At 45.7% G+C, this 24,669-nt stretch overlaps 1 protein-coding gene across 1 annotated transcript; it reads right to left on the bottom strand.

Moving 5' to 3' along the window:
* Positions 1-10,377: 10,377 nt before the first annotated feature.
* LOC122690917 lies at positions 10,378-24,669 on the bottom strand. Its single transcript, XM_043897882.1, has 9 exons — positions 24,577-24,669; positions 22,577-22,678; positions 22,122-22,268; positions 19,563-19,706; positions 16,782-16,922; positions 14,827-14,952; positions 14,018-14,182; positions 13,630-13,776; positions 10,378-10,988 (listed from the first exon to the last, which is right to left on the bottom strand). The coding sequence occupies exons 1-9, from the start codon at positions 24,629-24,631 to the stop codon at positions 10,771-10,773; spliced, it is 1,245 nt and encodes a 414-aa protein (XP_043753817.1). The 5' UTR covers positions 24,632-24,669; the 3' UTR covers positions 10,378-10,770.

Here is a 24,669-nt window from a genome sequence, read left to right as displayed (position 1 = left end):
CCCCAAAGTCCCTTTCTCTTCCTGCAGACTCCAGGGTTGGAGTCATTCAATGACTGTTTTCCTTCTATGAGCAGTTCCTGATCACCTGCCATGGGCTCCAGCTCAGCCCAGGTGGATCATATCCTGGCCTCATCCCTGGGGGCCTCTGATCGCACAGAAACACTTCCTTCCTTCCTCATCCCCTCCCTGTCACCCCAGGTAACTCTGCACCCACACATCAGCGCAGGCGTCCTCCAGACAGGCCATGTTGGGGAGCAGAAAGAAAGGGGCTTTATTTTTTTAAATAGTGTATGTTGTTGTTCTTGTTTAGTTGCTAAGTCATGTCCGACTCTTTGCGACCCCACGGGCTGCAGCACGCCAGGCCTCCCTGCCCCTCACTACCTCCTGGAGTTTTGCCCAAGTTTATGTCCATTGAGTCGGTGATGCTATCCAACCACCAATAAACAGTGTGTGTTCTTTTTTAAAGCTTTATCTATTTTATTTAATTTTTTGGCTATGCTGGGTCTTTGCTGCTTCGGGCCCGCTTCCTCTAGTTGCAGCAAGCGGTGTGGTGTGCACACCACACTCCTCGTTGTGGTGTGTGGGCTTCTCATTGCCGTGGCTTCAGTAGCTGTGGGGCATGGGCTTACTTACTCTGTGGCATGTGCGATCTTCCCAGACCAGGAATGGAACCCGTGTCCGCTGCACTGGTGAGTGGATTCTTAACCACTAGATCGCCAGGGAAGCCTGAGAAAGAGATTTTTAGAGCCAAACATGTAACTTGGCTGTGTGTCCCAAAGGGCGTTCTCCCTCCCAAGTAATAATAGTAAATGCTCTTGGTTACTTACAAGAAACTCTTTCCACATGTGCTTTTCTGATTTCTGTATACATATCAACTCTTTCAACCCTCACCTCAACTCTTGAGTAGGAAGCATGATCACCCCATTTCACCAATGGAAAAACTGAGGTCTAAGTGCTCGCCCAATGTGACAAAACTAGTAACTGGCTAAGCTGGACTTCCAGCCTAGACAGACTGGTATCAGAGTCCATACTCTTAACCACTGCGCTGGACTCTCTCTTTGATTATGTCTCCTGACTGCAAATTGAACTTTTGACATGATTTTTCTATGAAGACTTTAGAAGAATGTCACTACCCCAGGGGTGAAGTGAGATAGATATCTGAAGGTGAAGGACATTCTGGAACCTTCTGCTAATGGGCAGGGATGGGGGCAGGTCATGCTTGGCTCTCCTCGGGCTTTATTTTAGTTAATCCTCCCTCCCAGGAAGGATGGGTAACCCAAAGGGACTTCCCGGCAGTCCAGTGGTTAGGACTTTGCCTTCCATCACCAATGCGTCACAATGTTATGTTGGTTTCTGCTGCACAACAGTCATTCAGCTATAAGTAAACATACATTCCCTTCCCCTTGAGCCTCCTTCCCACCCCTCTAGGTCATCACAGAGCCCCAGGCTGGGCTCCTTGGGCTATGCCGCAGCTTCCCACTCGCTATCTGTTTTTCATGTGATAGTATGTATACGTCAGTCCTCCTCCCCCAATTCATCCACCCTCCCCTTTTCCTTCTAGGTTCATCTCTCCGTCTGCATCTCTATTCCTGCCCTGCAAGTAAGTTCGTCTCTCCCATTTTTCTATATTCCACATATATGCATGATTATAGGATATTTGTTTTCCTCTTTCTGACTTGCTTCACCAGATCAGAGTTTTGGATGACAAATCCGGCACACACTGAAAGGTTATAGCCCCCTTAGCGATGGCCTGGGAGAAATGGATGATGGATTATCTTTCCAGACCCGTGACAGAATAAAGGAAAGAAAGGCAAGAAGAAAGAAAGTGTTTTATGTTTAGCTTAAGGACAAAGTCTTTATCTGGCATCTTGAAGGAGGAAGCAGTCCACCGCAGTGTCAGCTACATCTCTTCCCAGTCAATTTGATTCGGAGGTCTCTAGCATTTTCACAGGATCAGATGCCAGGCAGGGCCATTTCAGCTTCGAAATGTGTGTGCAAGTTTCCAGTGCCTGGAGTTTGGCTGCCGTCCAGGTAATGAGGAAGACCTGGTGTAGTCCCTTCCAAGGAGATCCAAGGGCAGTGGACCCTTTGTTCCTACTGATTGAAACTTTAGTTTGGGATTAATAGCCAGATATCTGTGGAAACTAGCAGAATTCAGGGGCTTCCCAGGTAGCACAGTGGTAAGGAACCTGCCTGCCAATGCAGGAGATGCAAGAGATAAGGGTTTGATCCTTGGGTTCTGAAGATTCCCTGGAGGAGGGCATGGCAACCCACTCCAGTATTCTTGCCTGGAGGATCCCATAGACAGAAGAGCCTGGTGGGCCACAGTGCATGGGGTTGCAAAGATGCTGACCACACACACACGTACACACGCAGAAGAATTTCCAAGATCCAGTTCAGTTTATAGGTATATAATAAAACCTCAGAGACTGTTGACAAGATTAGAATATATACAAAGGTGCAAACATAATTTCTCTCTCTACAGTTGCCCTCATTTTTATCAAAGATACACAGGGAATTCCCTGGTGTTCCAGTGGTTAGGACTAAGCTCTTTCACTGCTGGGGCCCCGGGTTCAATCCCTGGATGGGGAACTAAGATCTCACAAGACACACACATGCAAACAAACAAGACCCAAAAACCCACACACAGTCAAAATAAATCTATTTGTATGAAATGTTGCCCAATTGTTGGCATAAATATAGCAAGAGCAGTGAATGACCATATATTAACAAGCTCTTTTTAAGACTGCTTTGTTGGAAATTTTTATAAGTAGTCTCAGATTAAATGCTTAAAAAGAACTCCCAAGGCCAGGAAGTCATACCAAAGTTAAAGTCACTCCTTAAAGCTGTCTGGTCATATTTAAGCCTGTGCATATCTCTCTCGACTACAATATTCCAATCAACATCCTGGTAATACAGCCAGTGTTTCTAATTATCCTGTTACTAGGAGAATAATTCTTTTTTTGGGTGGGAGGGGAGTGGGTTGCTGCATGGTATGTGGGATTTTAGTTTCCCAACAAGGGATCGAACTCATGCCTTCTGCAGTGAAAGCACAGAGTCTTAACCACTGGACCACCAAGGAAGTGTCAAGGAGGACTGATTTTTATTGAACTTATGTAAATAGCTAACTATATTGCCACAAGAATAATGTGCAAGGATTTCCAAATTTTGGAGAGATCAAGTAGAAAGAGAAAGTAAATATTTCATTTTTGTTAACAAAGGTATACTTTGCCAAATTGCTATAAGTCATGATAGCTTAAGACAAAAATGTATATGTTAGTCTCTCAGTTGTGTCTGACTCTTTGTGACCCCCATGGACTATAGCCTGCCAGGCTCCTCTCCATGGGATTTTTGCCAGGCAAGAATACTGGAATGGGTTGCCAAGCCCTCCTCCAGGAGATCTTCCCGACCTAGGGATCAAACCCACATCTCCTGATTCTCCTGCCTTGGCAGGTGGGTTCTTTACCACCTGGGAAGCCCAGCTGAAGACAAAAGGTTTCCTTAAACTTGAAAAAACAAACACTAAGAAATAGTATGGTTTCAAATGAAAAGTGATATAAAAATTATAATCCTTTCAGTTCATTAGATCCTATGTGATTAATACTTGTTCTTCTTGAATCCAGTTTTTCCATTAGTTCTGGAAATTCTTACCTAGTTCAGTTTGATGATCTTCAAGTTATCAGAAACCTGTACTTGTGAAAAGCCCTTTCCTTTAATCTCTTTGAATATGAAGTACTTCCACAGGAATGCTTTTATGAAAGCATCAGAATAAAAGAGTAACTGTCTATAAATGACAAAAGGCTTAAAAATAGCAATGGCTAGATATCTGATGAAAATTTAGTACAATGCAATTGACAAGAAAATGCCGTTGTTTCTATGACACACATTTTAAGACAGTAACTAGAATTACAACTGAAAACATTATGCCAGAACATATCAGAATGTTAGGATTTTATACAGTTTCTAGAGCACATATTAATAATATTCACCAATGCAATATAACTAAAGAACATTTATCATCACTTACTTGACATTTCTTCTCATGTCATTTAACATACCAAAGAAGCCTAGTTAGTTTAAAATTCTGTTTTTAATAAAGAGAACAAATTTTTTGCAATGTTCCAGAGGCCCTCTGGAAATCCCCAAAGTTACTTTAGATCAAAAAGATTTTCTTTAGAATTTGGCTTGGGGGAAGTTTGGCAAAAATATCAAAAGATTTTGGACACTTTACTAAATTGGATCATAGACTATCATGAAATGATAATTATCTACTTTACCAAAGTAATAAAAAGATTTCTAAGGTAAATGTAGACGGTTTCATAGTTCTGAGAAAGACTTAGCTCTTTAACTATTGAGGAGTCTCTGTTTTCCTAAGTAATCAAAGATCTGATTAAGATGACATGAAGCCCAGGAGATAATTTTAATAAAACACAGAATCTTTGCTTTCTAGGCATATTACTTAAAAAGTAAGGGAAATTGATTCACATTTTTGTACAGCAAAAACCAACACAACATTGTAAAGTGATTATCCTCCAATTAAAAATTTTTTTTAAAAAGGGAGACCTTTAACAAGCCCCTCTCAGAAGCAGACCCATACTCCAAGAAGCTGTCATTTTAGCAGATGAAAGAAAGTTAAGTTCCAATTTTACACATAAGTACACTATTGATATTAATGCTTATTTTTAAAAAAAAAACTTTTATAACAATTTTTTTTCAATCTTATCCAGCTTGATCACACCGTAAGATTTCTCTCTGAGATTCCTTTTCCACAAATCTTCAGATTCCTGAGTTCATTTTCATTTCTTTCCCTTCCCAAAATAACCAGCTTTATTTTAAGACAAAATCCCTTTCATTTCCCTCAACAAAATGCATCTCCATAGCTGGTACACTTTTTTATTTTATTTATTTTCTTGGCTGCACTGAGTCTTCGTTGCCGCACACGGGCTTTCTCTAGTTGTGGAGAACGGGAGCTACTCTGTAGTTGCAGTGCTCAGGCTTTTTGCAGTGGCTTCTCTTGTTGCAGAGCACAGGCTCTGGGGTGCTAGTTGTGGTTCACAGGCCTGGTTGCTCCTCAGCGTGTGGGATCTTTCTTCCCAGACCAGGGATGGAACCCGTGTCCCCTGCATTGGCAGGTGGATTCTTAACCACTGGGCCACTAGGGAAGTCTTTTCATACCCTTTCTAACAATAACAACAAACCCATATCTTACTTTTCTTGCATACTGAGTTATTTCCCTTATCATTTCCAGTAGCTTTAACTGCATATATTAATTAGAATTCTTAACCCTTAGCAGGGCTTCCTTTGTGGCTCAGCTGATAAAGAATCCACCTGCAATGGGGGAGACCTGGGTTCGATCCCTGGCTTGGGAAGATCCCCTGGAGAAAGGAAAGGCTACCCACTCCAGTATTCTGGCCTGGTGAATTCCATGGACTGTATAGTCCATGGGGTTGCAAAGAGTTGGACACAACTGAGCGACTTTCAAAAAACCCTTAGAAACCTCAACTTTTAGTGACTATAAAAAGAGTAAAGAATTATGAACTTTCTTTTCTAATTAGCATTCTGTGGCTTGGCAAATTTAGATATACTTTTTATAACTTCCAGAAACATCTTTTCTCATGGAACATTTTCTCAATGTGGCATCAACCATATTTACCAATAAGCCCAAATGTCTAAAGGAAGCCCCATATGATAAACCTATGCTCAATATTTAGTGTTTCAGTGTTTTATCTTATTTGGAAATGATCTGGATATTCAATGATTTCAGCTTATCTCATTATTTAACTGAACTTAGCAAAACTAAGGTTTCCATGTTACCAAAAGATATGGGGGAACTATTTGTAAAATTCCCCTTAAAACTTTTTATTCTACTTGCATCTATTTAATTTTGGAGGAGGGAATGGCAACCCACCAGTATTCTTGCTTGGGAAATCCCATGGACAGAGAAGCCCGGCAGGCTACAGTCCATGGGGTGGCAAGAGAGTTGGACATGACCTAGCGACTAAACAGCAACAACAACTATTTAGATTATTTGTGAAAATTTCTTCAAACCAACTTACTTTTCTTACAAATTTTGTAGCCTGAACTTATTTGACTAACAAACCCAAGTAGAATAAAAGTTGTATGTTTGCATTACACTCCATGTTTGTAATTCTAAGAGATGTCTGTTTTAATCGAACCAACAAACAAAGTAGTTCTAATACTGAATATTTTCCCATATCACATGAATCTGAAAAGCATTTTGGTGATGTTCTACTGTATTTCTTAAAGTTTTATGACTAGTTAATTTATGCAAGCACTTTATTTTCTTTAAGCCAATTCAATAGAATTCTTTTACACATTAATTTTTGTAATGCCATCCAAAGGTAAAAAATACCACACATCTATAACACATTTATTGACACACATAAGCAGAGACAGATACAGAGACCTTAATAGTTTCATTTTAAAATTTCTGCCATGAATCAGGTACAATAATACAAAACACACGAGTTATAAAAGGACAGTTGGAACAAGTTCAGCTTATCTTCTCAGATGGCTATTGCTCTCCTCTACCACCCAGGTAGATTTTAGCTTAAAAGAAAGGGCCTTAAAGAAAATTTATATCAAGGACTTCCCAGGTGGTGCGGTGGATAAGAATCCACCTGCCAATGCAGGGGACCCAGGTTCGATCTCTGGTACGGGAAGATTCCACATGCCACAGAGCAGCTAAGCCTGTGCACCACCACTACTGAAGCCCTGGTGCTCTGGAGTCTGTGCTCTGCAACAAGAGAAGCCACTGCAATGAGAAGCCCGAGCACCGCAACTAGAGAAAGCCCGTGAGCAGCAATAAAGATTGCGCACAGCCAAAAATAAACCAATTAATAATAACAATAATAAAAGAATCTGTGCTTTCACCGCAAGAGGGTGTGGGTTCAATCCCTGGTTCAGTTAAGTTCAGTTCAGTCGCTCAGTCGTGTCCGACTCTTTGTGACCCCATGGACTGTAGCCCACCAGGCTCCTCTGGCCATGGGCTTTCCCAGGCACAAATACCGGAGTGGGTTGCCATTTTCTCCTCCAGGGGACCTTCCCGATCCAGGGATTGAAACCAAGTCTCCTGCATGGAGGCAGATTCTTTACGGTCTGAGCCACCAGGGGAGCCCTGAATCCCACCTGGTGGTGGTGGTTTAGTCACTAAGTCGTGTCTGACTCTTTCAACCCCGCAGACTGTAGCCCGCCAGGCTCCTCTGTCCTTGGAATTCTCCAGGCAAGAATACTAGAGTGGGTTGCCATTTCCTTCTCCAGGGGATTCTCCAGGAATCCAACTGGGCTCTCCTGCATTGCAGGCAGATTCCCACGTGTTCTATGGCAAAAAAAAAAAAAGGAAAGAAAGAAAGACAGTGGTTATCTCTGGGAGAGGAAGAAGTCTGGGTCTGGAAGAGACTACGTGAAATTTTATATTCTTCTCTCAACTGGCCACTACAGATGGAGATGAGGGAGAGCTGATTTGGGTAAGAATTTTCACCTTTTGTTGGCTCCTGCCAGATTTTTTAAGGATCCTGTCTACAGGTTCTATGTGGGATTTAAAGTGGATAGTGTAGCTCCAATATTTACCCGAATTTGGCAAGGTTTTCTTAGTAATTTTTAATTTTTGTTTCCCCTTAGCTGTTTAAGGGTATAATGTAGCATTTACCAGGAAATCCCAGAGCCTTGTCAACTCTAGGAGAAACTATGTGTCAAGACAGGAAGTGGCAGCTAGAGAGCCAGAGAAAAGGGGAAATTCAGTGAGAGGGTTAGAATAAGGAAGAGGAGGGTATGAAGGAGACGGGGTAGGAGCCAGAGGGAAAGAGGAAATGAGTGCAGTGGGGTGAAGGGGGTGAAGAGCCTTCAGATGACTTTTTATATTCTTTCAATCATTTATTTGCCTCTGTCAATTTAGAGATTGTTGTCATTCAAGCACTAAGTCATGTCCAGCTTTGTGACCCCATGGACTATAGCCCGCCAGATTCCTCTGTCCGTGGCATTTCCCAGGCAAGAATACTGGAGTGGGTTGCCATTTCCTTCTTTAGGGGATCTTCCCAACCCAGGGATCGAACCCAGGTCTCCTGTGTTGGCAGGAGGATTCTTTTATCACTGAACCACCTGGGAAGCCCTTGAATCTTGATTAGGCAAAGTCAGTCGAGATAATCCATCACCTTGCCACAATCGGCTGATAGAACATGACAGAGTCTGCTTGATGATGGGGTTTCTGACAAGACAGAGATGGGAAGCCCCCTCTTCCAGCTTTGGATGTGGTTATAGAGGGCATGATGATGGAGCTCTGGCCACCATTGTGGAAACGCCAACATGCTGAGGACAGCAGGGCAGCAAGGTAGGTTCTCAGTGACTTCTAGGAACTGCTGAATTAATGACCCTTGGGTATCTCCATCTCCATTCTTTCTGTTATGCTGTATTATATTAGGTATTCCTTACTGCTCTTGAGAATCCCCTGGACATCAAGGAGATCAAACTGGTCAGTCCTAAAGGAAATCAACCCTGAACTCATTGGAAGGACTGATGCTGAAGCTGAAGCTCCATTACTTTGGCTACCTGATGTAAACAGCTGACTCACTGGAAAAACACCCTGATGCTGAGAAAGACTGGGGGCAGGAGAAGAAGAGGGTGACAGAGGATGAGATGGTTGGATGGCATCACAGATTTAATGGACATGAACTTGGGCAAACTCTGGGAGATGGTGAGGGACAGGGGGGCCTGGCGTGCTGCAGTCCATGGGGTTGCAGAGTCGGACACAACTTGGCAACTGAACCACAACTGTTCCTACTCCAATGCCTTTGTTTTTGCCGTTCCTTCTATCTGGAATGCCTCCCACTTGCTCTCCAGACATCTGCATGGCCCTCTCTGTCAGCCCCTTTCAGGTCTATTCAGATGACACTCTAAATCCTCCCTGCATAAAAGTGTACCCCAGAACTTCCCTGGTGGTTCAGTGGCTAAGACTCCGAGCTCCCAATGCAGGGGGCCTGGGTTCCCTAGTCGGGGAACTAGATTCCGCATACTGCAACTATGAGTTCATATGCCGCAACAAAAAGAACCTGCGTGTCCCAAAGAAGACTGAAGATCCTGTATGCACCACTAAGACCCTGCACGGCCAAACAAATAATAAATATAAAATATAAATGCAATTTTTTAGAAAGTGCACCCCTTTGGCAGCATCCCCACTTCTCTTCCCAAACTGTGTTCTCCAGAGTACTCATTACAATCTGGAATATCATGAAGCGAAGTGTTAGCCACTCAGTCATATCCGACTCTTTGCAACCCCATGGACTGTAGACCACCAGGATCCTGTGTCCATGGGATTTTTCAGGCAAGAATACTGGAGTGGGTTGAGATTTTCTTCTCCAGGGGATCTTCCCAACCCAGGGATTGAACCCAGGTCTCCTGTATTGCAGGCGGATTCTTTACCATCTGAGCCACCAGGGAAACCCAAATAAGAGGTTCATTATCTTCCTCTCCCATAAAAACATAAACTTCCTGAGAGCAGGAGATTTTGTTTACTCAGTGTCCCCCGTGTCTACAGCTGTGCTTGATGTATAGTATTGTGATCAATACATTTTTGTTAAATGAATCGTTTCAGTTCTTCTCGTTGGATTTTCTATTACTTTCAGCTGCAAGCAAATGTTCCTGGCATTCTGCCTCTGGTGAGCTCCTCGATTTTATTATACCTCTCTGCTACATCCTTTGGATCCAAAGCTTGCTCTGAAATGATGCTCACTCCACATTGAGCCTTTGATCTCAGGCTCACCCTGGCTCCCAGACCTTGCCATCTGAATCCCCAGCAGAGACAGACCACATCAGGGGCCCCGCTTGAGGCTGCAATGTCAGCAAAACCAGATCCAAACCACTAGGCATTGTGCAATGCGATTCATTCAGATTTGGTGACAGCTAGGATCAAACCAGTCAATCCTAAAGGAAATCAACTCTGAATGTTTATTGGAAGGAATTTGAGCAAACTCTGGGAGATGATGGAGGACAGGGGAGCCTGGTGTGCTGAAGTCCATGGGGTCGCAAAGAACTGGACACAACTTAGCAACTAAACAACAAACAAGACAGGGGAGCCTGGTATGCTGAAGTCCATGGGGTCGGAAAGAACTGGACACAACTTAGCAACTAAACAGCAAACAACACAGAGGAGAGACTGTGCCGGCACTGAAGAGGGCCCGTGGTGGGGGTGGAATGGGCTGCTCTGAAAGCCTGAGGAGGGCTTGTATTTTGTCCTCAAGCCCCAGGTTCGCTGCCAGGACTTTGCTAGACCCTGAAGAGGGAGAGAGAAGGAGGAGCTGTTTCCTAATGTTCTTGAGAAGAGATACAGTCTGAGGGAGTAGCCTGGTATTGGGAACCTCCTAGTTTGAGGAAGGATGTTTATTTACTCTTTGGACCCCCCAATCCGAAGGAGAATGTGTAACCATGGAAGCATCTCTCATCTGAGGAGGAAAACAGCCTAGTCTGAGGAAGGAGGCATAGCCTTTGAGGCCCTTGGTGAGGAAAGAGGACCAGATTTGAGGAAGCCCTAGTCCGAGGGAAGAAGCACAGCTTTTGGGGTCCCAGCGTGAAGAAAGAGGACTAGCTTTGGGGAATCTCTTAGTCTGAGGGAGGAGGCTCACCCCCGCTTTTTTTTTACTTTCTCACCAGAAGCTTCGAAACCCCTAGAAACGCCCTAGTAGAGGGGCGCCAGGGCACCATCTGGCGGAACAAGCAAGGAGGCTCCGGGGAGGGGGCCCGGGGTGCAGGTGGGGTGGCTCAGGAGAGGGTCGCGGCGCCCAGCGCGACGGTCAGCACCGGCAGGGCGAGGCGGAGGCCAAGCGCCGCGCCCGAGTGGCACTTGGGGTCCAGGATGGCGCGTTGGAGGGCGTTGCAGACGGGCGGGCCGGCCAGCCGGTGGCCGGGGAGCGCCGGGAAACCCTCTGCCTGGCACAGGTCGCGGGTGCCGCAGCCGCGCACGCTCAGGTTCCGGCCGCCTGCGGAGACGAGGGTGGGGACGGGGACGTGAGGATGCTCCCACCGAGCGCGCGCCTGGCGCACGCACGTCACCTCTGGTACCAGCAGCGCATCGCTGTCCTCCCCCGCCCCCGCCCCCCCCGGAGTTCCTCCAATCCAACAGATTGCCCGGAAACTCCCTCCAGCCCCGCGGGGTCGCCTTCCTAAAAGACTTTGTCACGTGGAAAGGGGAACCCAGAGCGCGCCAACCTCAAGTTGGCGGAATGGCCCGCCCTCAAGTCCATCCGTGTCCTCCTGGAAAACTTACCAGCAGTGTTCTGATTCTTGATTTGGAACTGGTCACGGGTTTTCCTTTCCTTATTCTTTGTATCTTACTCATATGTTACAGGTGTTCTTTCACTTGTATTCAATATTAATAAATATTATGACACCTGGAGGCCACTTGGCTTCACACATCCCTCCAACCAGTTTCCCAATTATTTCCTGTGCTCCTCACAGCCCTATATGATATAATATGACAGAATGTGATATATTTATATAAAAATGCAAATATACCAGAGTAACCAGTTTATTAAGGACTTGGTGAGAAATTCGAAAGTGAAATAGTCTGGCTTCCCAGGTAGCGCTAGTGGTAAACAAACCCCGTGTCAAGGCAGGTAGAGGTAAGAGACGTGGATTGGATACCTGGGTGGGGAGGATCCCCTGGAGGAGGAAATGGCAACGCACTCCAGTATTCTTGCCTGGAGAATCCCATGGACAGAGGAGCCTGGCAGACTGTAGTCCATAGGGTTGCACAGAGTTGGACTTGACTGAGCAGCAGGTACACACCAACAGAAAAATACTTAACAACTGTTGGTGTTATTTTTAGGTCCTTATCTTTTAGCCATATATGGAAATGCTTATGGTTGAGTAATAGGATATCTGCGTGTATTCAGAATAATATGGGGCCTGGGTAGAGACGAAACAGGATCGGCCACAAGTGCGTAATGATCACAGTTGGGTGAAAGGTCCACGGGGCTTATTAAACTGTTTACTCATATTTGCCTTTGAATTTCTCCATAATGCAAAAGTTAAAAAGAAATGTAAGCCTCACAGCACAGTCTGAGTTTATGTCATCTTGCCCTGAACTGGAGTACACTTCCTCAATGAGCCATGTTTGTGAGTCATGGTCCCACACCCACCATCATGCACACCCACCCACACATGTACACATACACACACACACACACATCTCAATCACAGCCCATATGAAGCCCAAGAGACCAGAGCACAATCCACACAAACATACCCAGCCTTCCTGCCCACTGACGGTATCACCCCTCCTCCGGAAACACCCACACACTTACCCCATTGTGCACAAAAAATCAACTTCCCCAGTTCATCCCTTCCCTGGACAGTGATTGATTAAAGAGCTATTTAGTCCACCTGAGCCTTATTCACGTATAACAATGATAACCACTAACACTGAATGTCATCAATTCCAAAATGCAAATCCCTATTCCCCAACACACACACACACACACATTGTTTAGTCACTCAGTTGTGTTCTACTCTTTGCGACCCCATGGACTGGAGCCCACCAGGCTCCTCTGTCCATAGGATTTCCCGGGCAAGAACACTCGAGCAGGTTGCCATTTCCATCTCCAGGGAATCTTCCCAACCCAGGGATGGAACCCGAGTCTCCTGCCTTAGCCGGCAGATTCCTTACCTCTGAGTACATACACATACATACATATAGTTTTTAACACTTTGGAAGACAACTGTCTTCCTGTCTTCCCATCACCTTAGATTTGCTGACATGCCATACATAGCCCTTACTGCGTTCTAGAATTATGCTATTCAGTACAGTAGCCACTAGCTGTACGTGGCTGTTGAGCTCCTGCCATGTGGTTGGTTTGAACTGGGATGGGCTATGAATGTAAAACCCACATGAGATTTCAAAGACTTAGTAGGAAAAAAATGAATAAAAGATATCTCATTCATCATTTCTTATGTCATTTGCATGTTGAAATGATAACTGTTGGGTAAATTGGGTTAAAAATATATTATTTGTTTGGTGGAAACCAACACAATTCTGTAAAGCAATTACCCTTCAATTAAAAAATAAATCAACTTAAAGTTAAAAAAAGAAGCCAGAGGAAAAGATATTAGTCAATGAACTTCACCTTTTACCTTTTTCAGAAGACTAGTAAAAAATTTTAATTTGCATATGTGGATATTGTATTTCTTTTGGACAGCACACATCTAGAAGCTTCATGGATTATCTTATTTAATATTCATAACAGATAAGAGACCTTGACTAGCCTCTTTCTCAGATGGGGAAATTAAGGCACAGACAAAGAAAGTCCCCTGCCCAGGGTCACCCAGTTCATAAGGGCTAGGATTTGAACTCAAGCTGCCTGGCCCAAGAGTCCTGCTTTCCGCCTTCTACTCCATCACCTCTCTCATGAACTCATTTCACCCTCATCAAACCCTGTGAGGTATGCTTCTAGCATCCCCATTTATCAGAAGAGAAAAATGAGGCTAAAAGAGGTGAAGGGGCTTGGGCCACACAGGGTCAATGATGGAACTGGGTCCCCCAAACCCAGGCATGCCTGTATCCAAAACCAGGGTGTCAGACTCACTCGTTCACACGTGCACGCACACATACACACATCTTACCTACTTCGGACACCAGGGTAATGTGGATACACTCGGTCTCCCTGCTGGGACACTGCATGTAGAAGGCAGGTCTGCAGGGCCCCGAGTGGCCCCCAGGACATGTAGGACACAGGAACTTACTCCGGGTGCCTGAGGCTGGCAGGGCAGCTGTAGAGGGGAGAGCGATGGTCAGCCGCGAGGACTCTCAGGACCTCCCAGGGTCCTTCGTGTGCTCATAGGCTCTACTACAGGGGGATGACCTCAATGGGCTCTCCCAGGGAGCTGCAGTCAAGGTGGCTTAGGGCACGCTGACTGGTAATGGGGATTGAGTGCCCACCCTCCTCAGTCTCCAAAGTCGCCCCACCACCTCCTTGGCCTCCCGTCTGACCACGTTCTGGTGGCAGCGCACCAAGAGGACTGGGCTCTTGGCAGTTGCCTTGGCAACAGGTGGTGTTGACCCAGAAGCCAAAACCGATGCTGTAGGTCAAGGCAGAGATGGAGTTGTCAGGCGTGCAATCCCTGGAGGCCACGCAGGAGCCGTTTCTCCAAGCGACAGAGTTAGTTGCCCCTAGGACTGGAAGGATATGGAGGGTAGGTTCATGAGAAGCAAATACGAGCCGTCTTCATTCCCCCACCAGGGACTGAACCTACAACTTCACTGGCACCCTCTGCTGTGAACGTGCTGAGTCCAGATCACTGGGCCGCCAGGGAATCCCCCAAATCACTGTTAAGTCATGAAGTTCGTTTTTTTTTTTTTATCATAGTGGTAAAAAATATATACATAATACAAAATTAACCTTCTTGGCCAGTTTTAAGCATGCAGTTCAATAGTGTTCATTATATTACATTGTCGGGTAATACACCTCTAGAATTTTTCATTTTGCAGAATTTAGTCTGTCACCATTCTGCTTTCTTTTTCCATGATTTTGACCACTCTAGATACCTCATGTAAATGGAATTATACAGTATTTGTCTTCTTGTGCCCGGTGAAGCTTCTATATTTTTAGCTGCTTTGCTATTCAAGAATAACTATGACACTTGCAGCATCAGGTTTTAAACTCCCATCCTCTGTTGCAACCAACCTCCGTCCTTCACAGCCAGGAAAGGGTTACCATGGCTGGAGTTGAAGCAGCAAACACAGGAGGGCGAGGAGAGGTCTCGGATGTCTTATGTCCCACTTCTGCCTGTCCTCCCCCATCCCGTCCCAGGGGCGCTCACCTGTGATGCCCACCGTCTGAAGGCAGTGGTTCCTGTCTTCAGTGCAAGGGAGAGGGTTGCAATGGTGGAGGTCTGAGCAGGTGAAACACATGGTGACCTTAGCCTTGGTGTGGGCCGGGTAGGGACCTGAGGAGAGAGGAAGATGAGCTGGCTGGAGGATGTGTGTGTGTGTGTGTGTGTGTGTGTGTTAGTTTCTGGGCACATAGCTATATGCTTGTGACGGTGCTGTGTGGATGCACTTCTGTGATGATGCAGTTTGTGTGTATGAGCATCCAGGCCTGTTTCTCTGTGCACATGTGGTCATGTGGCTATACATGCATATGCTGCACTCTATGTGTTCTCGAATTGTCTGAAGAAGGGTAGGAATGGTTGTGTGTCTGCTTTCGTGAGCCCCTCTGTGTGTGGGTGTCTATGTGCATATCTGTGTTTACGTGTCTAGGTTGCTGTTTTTGTTTAGTTGCTAAGTCATGCCTGACTGTAGCCCACCAGGCTCCTCTGTCCATGGGATTTCCCAGTCAAGAATACAGGAGTGGGTTGCCATTTCCTTCTCCAGGGGATCTTCCCCACTGAGGAATCGGACCCGTGTCTCCTGCATTGTCGGGCGGATTCTTTACCACTGAGCCTCCTGGGAAGCCCATGTGTCTGGGTAGGAGGCTGGTCTAGGGAGTCTGTGTTTCCAGCAAGGTTTAGGGTGCTTGGATATACATGTTGGTACACAGATGTGTATGTTGGCTTAGTGTTTCAGTGTGTGTGTACATTTTGTACTTTTGTGTGTTAATATTTGTGTTTGTGCCGGTCTCTTTCCCAGTCCATGTGTTTGGATCTGACAACCGTGTCCCTGCACAGATGTGTCATATACCCACAAGGACTGTAGCCACAAAAATTCCATGTCCCATCTTCCGGTGGTCAGTAATCCTAGTTTGCCCTCTTCCCCTTTCCGCAGTTGTAAATTTTAGCTCTCAAGTCTACCGTTTTTTTCCTTCATTGTCATCATTCATTTAATCCTCTGCTTAGTTTTGAAAAGTAAACTGCCTAACAGCTGGTAATCGGAGACAGTAAAGGTAAGACTGTTCCTGCTTTGCCTGTAAATACGGCAAACCTGTCTTCTTTATCACAGGACTATCCGCTGTGCAGATTCTAACAAGAGCATTTTCTATGCCGCCAGGACTGAGGGGACACTGAATCCAGATTTGCAAATTACCTTTGCTCCTCTGAAATGTCTATAATTCTGTTCAGTTGTCACTTAAAAACCTGTTGCTGGGACTTCGCTGGTGGTCCAGTAGCTTTTAGACTCCACTCCCCCAATCCCGGGGGCCCAGGATTTCATCCCTGTTCAGCATGTAGACCCTACATGCTGCAACTAAAGATCCTGCATGCTGCAACTAAGACCTGGCACAGCCAAATAAATTAAATAAATATTTTACAAAAAAACAAAAACAAAACACAAACTGTTGGCCTGGTAAATACTATTTAAATTAGCATCTCTCTTTTCTAGAAGACAGAAAGTATTGTCAATGTTCTTTGGTAAGCCAAAAGAAGACTGTTGGCAAATCTGTCTTCTTTCACAAGCCAGGAAGTGAAGAAAATGAAAAGACCACCAGATTTCTTCTAAACTGAGTTTAGATCTCGAATTTCATTTACACAACAGGATGTTCTCGTTTTGAAGTCCGTGCTCCTCTGCAGGCGTGTTTTGGGTGCTGGGATGTAAGTGTAGATGGTCTGTGTGTGCCAATGAGATCTGCTGCATCCAGGTGTCAGGAAGTGTGAGTGCGTCTGTGTGCATCTGTGTGGTGGTGTGTGTGAGCGCACACCCGCGCACATATGAGTAATTGCATTCTCTGGGAGCTTGATGGTAGGGAGAGGGGATACTTGGGAACACGTAAGATCAGGAAGGGCATTAGGGACCTAGAGAGGGCGAAGAGGGTAGGGTCTCAGGAAGTCAGGGTTCAAAGCACCTGGCTGGGTGGTAGGAGTCACACTGCTGCATTCGGGCTTGGTGATGAGATGAAATCCAGACGCTTCCGGGCCCAGGGTGGTGTTCGCTTGCAGGTGGCAGATCTCTGGTGTAGCACAGCCTTTCCAGATTTCGGGGGTCCCTGTAGAAACAAGGTAAAACTGGCGGGGGAGACTCAGAGCTTGAGCCTTCCCAACTTGATGTCTGTCTTCCTCTGTGTGAAAGTTTCCAGCTCTCTTGATTGTTCTGTATGATTCATTTTCAAATCTATCTCGTAATTTCTTACAACCTCTTGATGCCCACTCATTTGCAGGATTCTAACTTTATTCCTTCATATATGTCATATATAACTACACTATGTTCTGTGGCTGCTAATTGTAATAGCTGAGTTCCTTGTGGACCTATATCCGTTGTTTGTTGTCGCTGCTATCACTCATGGTGGCTTCTTTCCTTGTGTGTTTCATGGGCTCTGGATTGGGAGCTCACATGGGGTTGATGTCAATCTGTGGGAGTCCTGGGAGCTTTTCCCTGGAGAGGATTTGCCTTTGCTTATACTGAGATCACATGGCCTATACTTTGTCAGATAAGTCAGATCAGCTAACTCACTGGAAAAGACCTTGACGCTGGGAAAGATTGAGGGCAGGAGGAGAAGAGGGAGACAGGGGATGAGATGGTTGGATGGCATCATCAACTCAATGGACATGAGTTTGAGCAAACTCTGGGAGATAGTGAAGGACAGGGAAGCCTGGCGTGCTGCAGTCCATGGGGCCGCAACGAGTCAGACAGGACTTTAGTGACTGAACAACAAAATATTGAGAGCCGGGGGTTTTACCAACCTGGGATCATTTCAGCTTCCTTCCAAGATCCCTGACTTACATAGGGGTTAAAGAGTCAGCTCTCCAACCATGCTGTGGACCCAAGATCTAGTCACTTAGAGCAGGCTTTTTTCTTTTTTTTGCCCACACTGAGAAGCATGTGGGATCTTAGTTCCCCAACCAGGGATCGAACCCACACCTCCTGCACTGGAAGGTGAGGTCTTAAACATAGGACCACCAAGGAAGTCCCTTAAAGCAGGCTGTTATAAGTATTTGCTCTCAGGGCCACTTTGCCTTACATGTTCACTCACTGATCTCCTTCTGATTTCTGCTCACATTTTAGTTTCCTTTGGGGACCCTTGGAAATTTCCCTCAAGCTCCCAGAATCATGGGGAAACTTTTGTACAGCGTCTAGTTCATCTGTAAACAGTGGCATACCAAGGGGGGTGGGTGGTGGGAGCAATTCATCCTGGAAGCAGGCTAAAAAATTAGAGTGTATTGCCTGCGGAGCAGTTAAAAACAATAAAATCAACTGAAAGTCAGTCTGCTTTTTATTGTCATCATACACCAGCATTTCTAAATGGTGGTGGTGATAAATACCTCTCTCCACCAGAGTAGACCACTCCTACCATTCTTGTTCCTCTCACGCCCACCCTCCGAGCATGCCACTGCTTGTGACAGAAAGACCCTGCAGAGAATCTAGTCCACCAGACTGCTAGGAGCAGAAGCCCAGACCAGTTCTCTCTTTGACTCTTCACAGGTAATCAAGTCTGTGATCAGTGTGGTTGTGTTCCAAGCCTTTTGTTCAAAAACCCTCTGCTCCAACCATTTGCAAACACATGATGATTTAAAAATATATCTGCAGGGACTTCCCTGGCAGTCCGTTGGTTAAGACTCCACCTTCCAACTCAGAGGATGCCGTTTCAATCTCCAGTCCAGGAGCTAAGATTCCACATGCCTCATAGCCAAAAGATCAAAACATAAAACAGAAGAAATATTGTAACAAAGTCAATAAAGACTTAAAAAAAATGGTCCACATTAAAAAAAAAAATCTTCCCTGGGGTAGGAAATGGCAACCCACTCCAGTATTCTTGCTTGGAGAATCCCATGGACAGAGGAGCTTGGTGGGCTACACAGTCCATAGGGTCGCAAAGAGTCAAACACGACTAAAGCGACTTAGCATGCATATCTAAGGCTTAATAATAATAAACTTATTTTTTTAAAACTTAAAAAATAAAATAAAACTACATGTGCAAATTCTTTAAGACCAACAGGTGAGGGTCTATACCTTCCCTCCAATGAAACCAGATGGTCTTTTGTGATGATTTCGATCAATAAAACATAGAAGACATGACAGGGTGTGAATTCCAAGGCTAGGTGATAAAAGGCCATGCAGCTGCCCCCCTGTTTGCCAGAATACTTGCTCTTGAACTCTTCAGCTGCCGTGTAAAGATGCGGCAGCCATGATGTGAGGAAGCCCAATGAAGAGAAGCCACACAGAGAAGCTTTGCGATTACACAGAGAGAGAGGTGGGCCAAGTCCTCCAACTACTGCCTTGTTTGCTGCATGAATCAATGTATTGGAGCTCCAGCCACTATATAAAGGCAGCCATGCTGTAAGAAAGCCAATGTAACCAATGTGGAGAGAACACATGGAAAGGCCCAGATTCTACACGTATGAGATGCTCATTAAGCCCCTAGTTGCCCTTCAGTGTCAGCTCCAGCAACCCTCTAACTGCATCTGTATGAGAGACCAGAACTTTCCAGATGAGCTTTTCCTGAATTCCCAACCTACAGAAACCGTAAGAGTTAATAAAATGATTGTTGTGGTTTTTAAGGCACTACAGGTGAGAGACATTTAAGTAGCAATAAATAACCAGAACACACATGCAAATGAACCTCAACCCTGATTTGTGCAGATAGTGTGAAGGCCGGCCATGCAACTGACCTCCTGAAGGGAACCCTTACCTCCATGCCATGTCCCATTGAGGGTGAAACACACAGTCTGGTTTCCAGTGCAGTTCATGACCGAAAGGGAGTCACACGGGGCCGACTCATTCCTGGAACAGTAGTGACACTGCACCCCGTTGGGCTGGGCTTTGGGTCTTGCTTCTGGTGGGAGTGGTTGTAATGAGAGTGAGATGGGGCTGAGGGAGACCCCCCTTTTATCCCTCTTTTCCCACCCTCTGTTCTTGCTGCTTCCACCCACCACAATCTTCCTCCAAAGTGAGACCAGTCTGGTCTGAGACACCACCTTCTGGTCCTTGAAGATTTATTCCAAGGAGCAGTGAACGGAATCAAAGGTGGAGTTGGCCCCGTGCTGTTCATTTGTCCTAAGCAAACCTTCAGGCTGAAGTCAAAGGGTTCTTTCATTCATTCCACAAACATGTCTTGGGCACCTACTGTGTGCCAGGCCCTGTTTTCAAGATATTGGCCACACAGACAAAAGCCCTCCCTCTAAGACCCCAAATTCCAAATGTGATGAAAAGGTGATCCTGTTATTTTAGGTTTTAAAATGTTGTGGTGTTTTACAAAAGAGTAGTTCACCACCATCTGGTTAATTCCAGGTTCTCCACCATCTGATTAGTGTTCAGAGCTTTCTTAGAGATATGGAACATTCAAGAGGAAGCTATTTAAGCATATTTTTTTTTCCTTAGTCAAAAACAGCCACAGATTGTTTTAACATGGGTTTATACCGAAACATTGGCAGATACAGAAAAGTAGAGAACTGTGCTGATTAATAGATGGCTTCTCTCTACACGTGGTTATTAAATACTTAAACTGTGGGTGGTTCCCTTTGGGATGTGCTCTGAGTATAAAACACACCCTAGATTTCAGAGGTTTAGTTTGGGAAAAGAAAGTAAAAGTATCTCATTAATAATTTTATAGTGATTATCACCATATTGAAATAATAGCTTGGATATGGTACCCAAAGATCTATTCTTAAAATTAATTTCACCTGCTTCTTCCTACTTTTGAATGTGGCTACTAGAAAAGCTTTCATTCCCTCATGTATGGCTCACAGTTTATTTCTACAGACAGCTATGAGCATCTTGCATGTGTGTATGCTAAGTCACTTCAAAGGCCAGTTGTATCTGGCCCTTTGAGACCCCATGGACTGTAGCCCGCCAGGCTGCTCTGTCCATGGGGATTCTCCAGGCAAGAATACTGGAGTGGGTAGCCATGTCCTCCTCCAGGGGGTCTTCCCAACCCAGGGATGGAACTCAGATCACCCGCATTGCAGGCGAATTCTTTACCATCTGAACCACCAGGGAAGCCCTACCAAGAGACAATTACTTTAGTACACCTGAAACTAACACAACATTGTAAATTAACTATACTGCAATATAAAATGAAATATAAAAATATAACAAAATCTTAAAGAGCAATAAAGTAAAAATATTGACTTCTCTGGTGGTCCAGTGGTTAAGACTCCATGCTACCAATGCAGAGGGCATGGGTTCAATCCCTGGTCAGGGAATTAAGATTCCATATGCCATGTAGCATGACCAAAAGATAAAAATTAAATTACAATTAAGATTACCAGTAGAAGAATCTGAAAAAGAACAGATATATGTGTGTGCATGACTGAATCACTTTGCTGTTCATCTGAGATTAACACAACATTGTAAATCCAACGTGAAACTTAAAAATTTTTAAAGGAACAAAAAAATAAAAATTACCAGTAGAAGAATCTGAAAAAGAATGGATATGTGTATGTGCTTATTTTGAAATTTAAAAGAAAAATTTTAAAAGAATGAAAAAAATGAGACAATTGCTCCAAGTATTCTAAAGTACTCTCTACAACCTTTCTTTACACATAGGAGTTTTGTTTGATGCAGTTATACTCTTAACGGGCAATTTATATGTTGACTAGCATACCCCCATTTCAGCTCAGACCTGGGTGTTGTATTTGGTTGATGTGCACAGTTTAGAGGAGGGAAGTCCCAGGGGTCCAGAAGGATGGCTACTAGCCCCAAGTGTGGAGCTGTCTGGAGTCTCCCCACTGATACACCTGCCAAATTCAAAACTCCTTCTCTGGGAAAAAACAGCCAAGCAACAAAAAGTGATCTTTATCACCGTTCAGAGCCAAGTTTGGAAGGAGCCAGCGAGGAGATGCTCCCTGTCAAGGTCGAGCAAGTGCAGAGTCAGCATCAGCAAACTGAGCATTTCCCCTGACCCTAGACAGGAGCCCATCACCAACTATGACATATCTTGTTCTGTTTGACTAGCCTTTGGGCAACCCCTCTCCTAAGGAGAAAGAAGAGTCTGGGGCTTCTGTTAAGCACCAGCCCCCCCCCCACACACACACAATAACTCCATAAGTATAGCTACAATTTATAGAGTGCCTATCTGTATCAGCTTTGCTCTGTCTGCAATTCTTGCACAAATTATTGCACACCCATTTTCTGGATGAGGAAACCGAGGTTCTTCTTGCCCCAATCAGCCAGGCAGCACCAGAGACAGAGGCCAAGTTCCCACGACACCCCACCAGGGTGTGTGACCCCCAGGGCCCGGCCAACAGACCTTGTGGGGTAACACTGCTACAGTTGTCTTCACAACAGGCTGTGCGGATCCAGAGACTCAAGCCGGGACCATAGGTCAAGGAGTAGACATCTTTTTGGCAGTCCCCAGGGGCCACGCAGGACCCATTCTTGATGACAGTCCCATTTGCTGGTGACAGAAATTGAGGACGGGAAGTTAGAGGACCCCCCCCCCGCCCCAAAGCCCTCCGGGACCTCTGCCCCCTCTGCAGCAATCCCCACAGATTAGTCTGGGGCTTCAGATGGTGCTGAGACCACCACCCCCACCCCCACCTCCCCACTCCCATCCCAGTAGCCCGGAGCTAGCTGAGCTATGAGGTGAAGTTTGAAACCTTCAGTCCCAGGGGAGCTGGTCCAGGCCACTCTCCTTCAACCCCTGCCCACCCACTTTGTCCATCCTCCCTACCCACCCCCCACCCCGGCCAGCCAATTTCCCACCCAGCTGCAACTGGCTAAGCAAGCAGGAGTCCTGGGCCGGAGGACAGGTTTTCTCCATGCACTTTCCCAGCAAAGGGCAGACTGGACACATCTTGGCGGTCCCTGTGGGGAGAGAGGGGTGATTATACCCTGAGATTTGAAAAGGAAGAAAGGAGAACAAATGCACACCCTCACACACAGACACACAGGTCAAGAAAAGAGCTAAGAGGGACTTCCCTGGAGGTCCAGTGACTAACACTCTGTGATTCCAATAGAACTAACAGTGGTGGGAGGGCTCCTGGGAGAAGATCAAGGAACATCTTCCTGGTGGTGGGTGAATGGCCTTCCAGGTGGGTGAAACATTGCGGGCAAAGATTGGGAGCTGAAATCAGCATCTCCAAGGTGGAGCTTAGGACAGTCTGCATGTAATCTACCAATTCTCACCATGGACCTCTTTCTCCAAACATTTCCCACCCCGCACCCCCCCACCAAGTCCAGAACTGAAGAGATAAAGAGAGTCATTTCCTGGACTTCCCTTGTGGTCCAGTGGTTAAGAATCCACCTGTCAATGCAGGGGACATGGGTTCTATCCCTGGTCTGGGAAGATCCCACATGCCGTGGAGCGACTAAGCCCGTGTACCACAGCTATTGAGCCTGTGCTCTAGGGCTGGGGAGCCACAACGACTGAAGTCCTCACACCCCAGAGCCCATGCCGCCAAGACCTTGTGGGGTAACACTGCTAGTGACACCCAAGAGAAGCCACCGCAATGAGAAGCCCGCACACCGCACTATGAGAGTAGCCCCCGCCAGTCTCCTGCAGCAACCAAAGACCCAGCCAAAAATAAACAAATCATTTTTCTTTTTTAAAAAAACAGTGTCATTTCCCTTCATCGGCTGGGCTGAGGACCACCCTGGATGTCCAGCAGGTCTTAACCCCCAAGACGTCTCTCTGAGGCTCTTCCAAGAAATCTCAAGGCTCTGAGACACACACCCTGAAAAGGTGTATGGCTGACCTTGACTCACACCGTCTACTTATAGATGAGGAAACTGAAACCAGATGGATTTAAGAGTCTTAACCCAAGATCACACTGTGAGGTCCCGGGCTGGGTCTTGGCCATTTAATTCCTACCCTGAGCCAAAGTGAAAGTGTTGGTTACTCAGCTGTGTCTGACTCTTTGTGACCCCATTCTCCAGGCAAGAATACTGAACTGGGTTGTCATTTCCTTCTTCAGGGGATCTTTCCGACTCAGGGATCAAACCCTGGTCTCCCACGTTGCAGGCAGATTCTTTACCCTCTGAACCACAAGGGAAGATCTATCCCGAGCCAAAGGTAGCAGAATCATAACCAGAGGGAAGATAGGCAGGTGAGGTAAAGAAATAATAAGTTATTAATAATAATAATAACTCACCTTCAGGCAAGGCCACTTATGGCCTAATATTGTTCTAAGTGCTTAAAAATCTCTTCAAACAAAAATTTTTGTAAGTTGAGAATTATGTTTTATTTGGGGCATTCCTGAGGGCTTAAGCCCAAGATACAGCCTCTTAGATAGCTCTGAGGGACTGTTCCAAAAACATAAGGGAGGAGTTTTCTGGAATATAGTACAGTAAAGGAGTTTTTGCAAAAAAAAAAAAAAAAAAACAGTTGAACACCAAAAGGTTACTGTTAATTAAAGAAAACCTAGAAGTCTCAAGTTATTTAATTTTGCACTTTTCTCTCCCCTCTAACACACTAGTTCAGTGAATGCCCTGCCCCCAAGAACCCCTCGAGGCAGAGTCGTTGTCACCCTCATTTCACAGATAGGGAAACCAAGGCACAGAGAGGTTAAGTGGCTTGCTCAAGGTCACAGAGCTAAGAAGTGGCCGTGCCAGGGTTTGAGCCCAGGCAGCCTGGCTCCAGAACTACGCTCTCAAACACCCCCCTCCAGCTACCTCTGCCGAACAAAAAGCCAAGATACAAGAAGCTGGCATTCAGACTCCCATCACCCTCTCCCTGTCCGAGGAACCACACACAATGCACCCACCTTCTGGGACTGCCAGTGCTCCCAGGAGCACTAGAGGAGGGAGGAGCCAGAACATGATCCAGGCTGGAGAAGAGGAAGAAGGACCAAGGTGCC

Source organism: Cervus elaphus, chromosome 4, assembly GCF_910594005.1.
Source record: "Cervus elaphus chromosome 4, mCerEla1.1, whole genome shotgun sequence".
Taxonomy (NCBI): Eukaryota; Metazoa; Chordata; class Mammalia; order Artiodactyla; family Cervidae; genus Cervus; species Cervus elaphus.
The sequence above is the reverse complement of the archived record's forward strand: the minus strand, read 5'-3'. Positions and strand labels throughout refer to the sequence as shown.

Coding starts and splice junctions, on each gene's coding strand:
- LOC122690917 (XM_043897882.1), bottom strand. CDS start 24,631: ATGTTCTGGCTCCTCCCTCCTCTAGTGCTCCTGGGAGCACTGGCAGTC. Junction 22,679..24,576: donor AGCACTGGCAGTCCCAGAAG/GTGGGTGCATTG, acceptor CTCTCCCCACAG/GGACCGCCAAGATGTGTCCA. Junction 14,953..16,781: donor GACTCCTACCACCCAGCCAG/GTGCTTTGAACC, acceptor CTCTCTCCTCAG/GTCCCTACCCGGCCCACACC.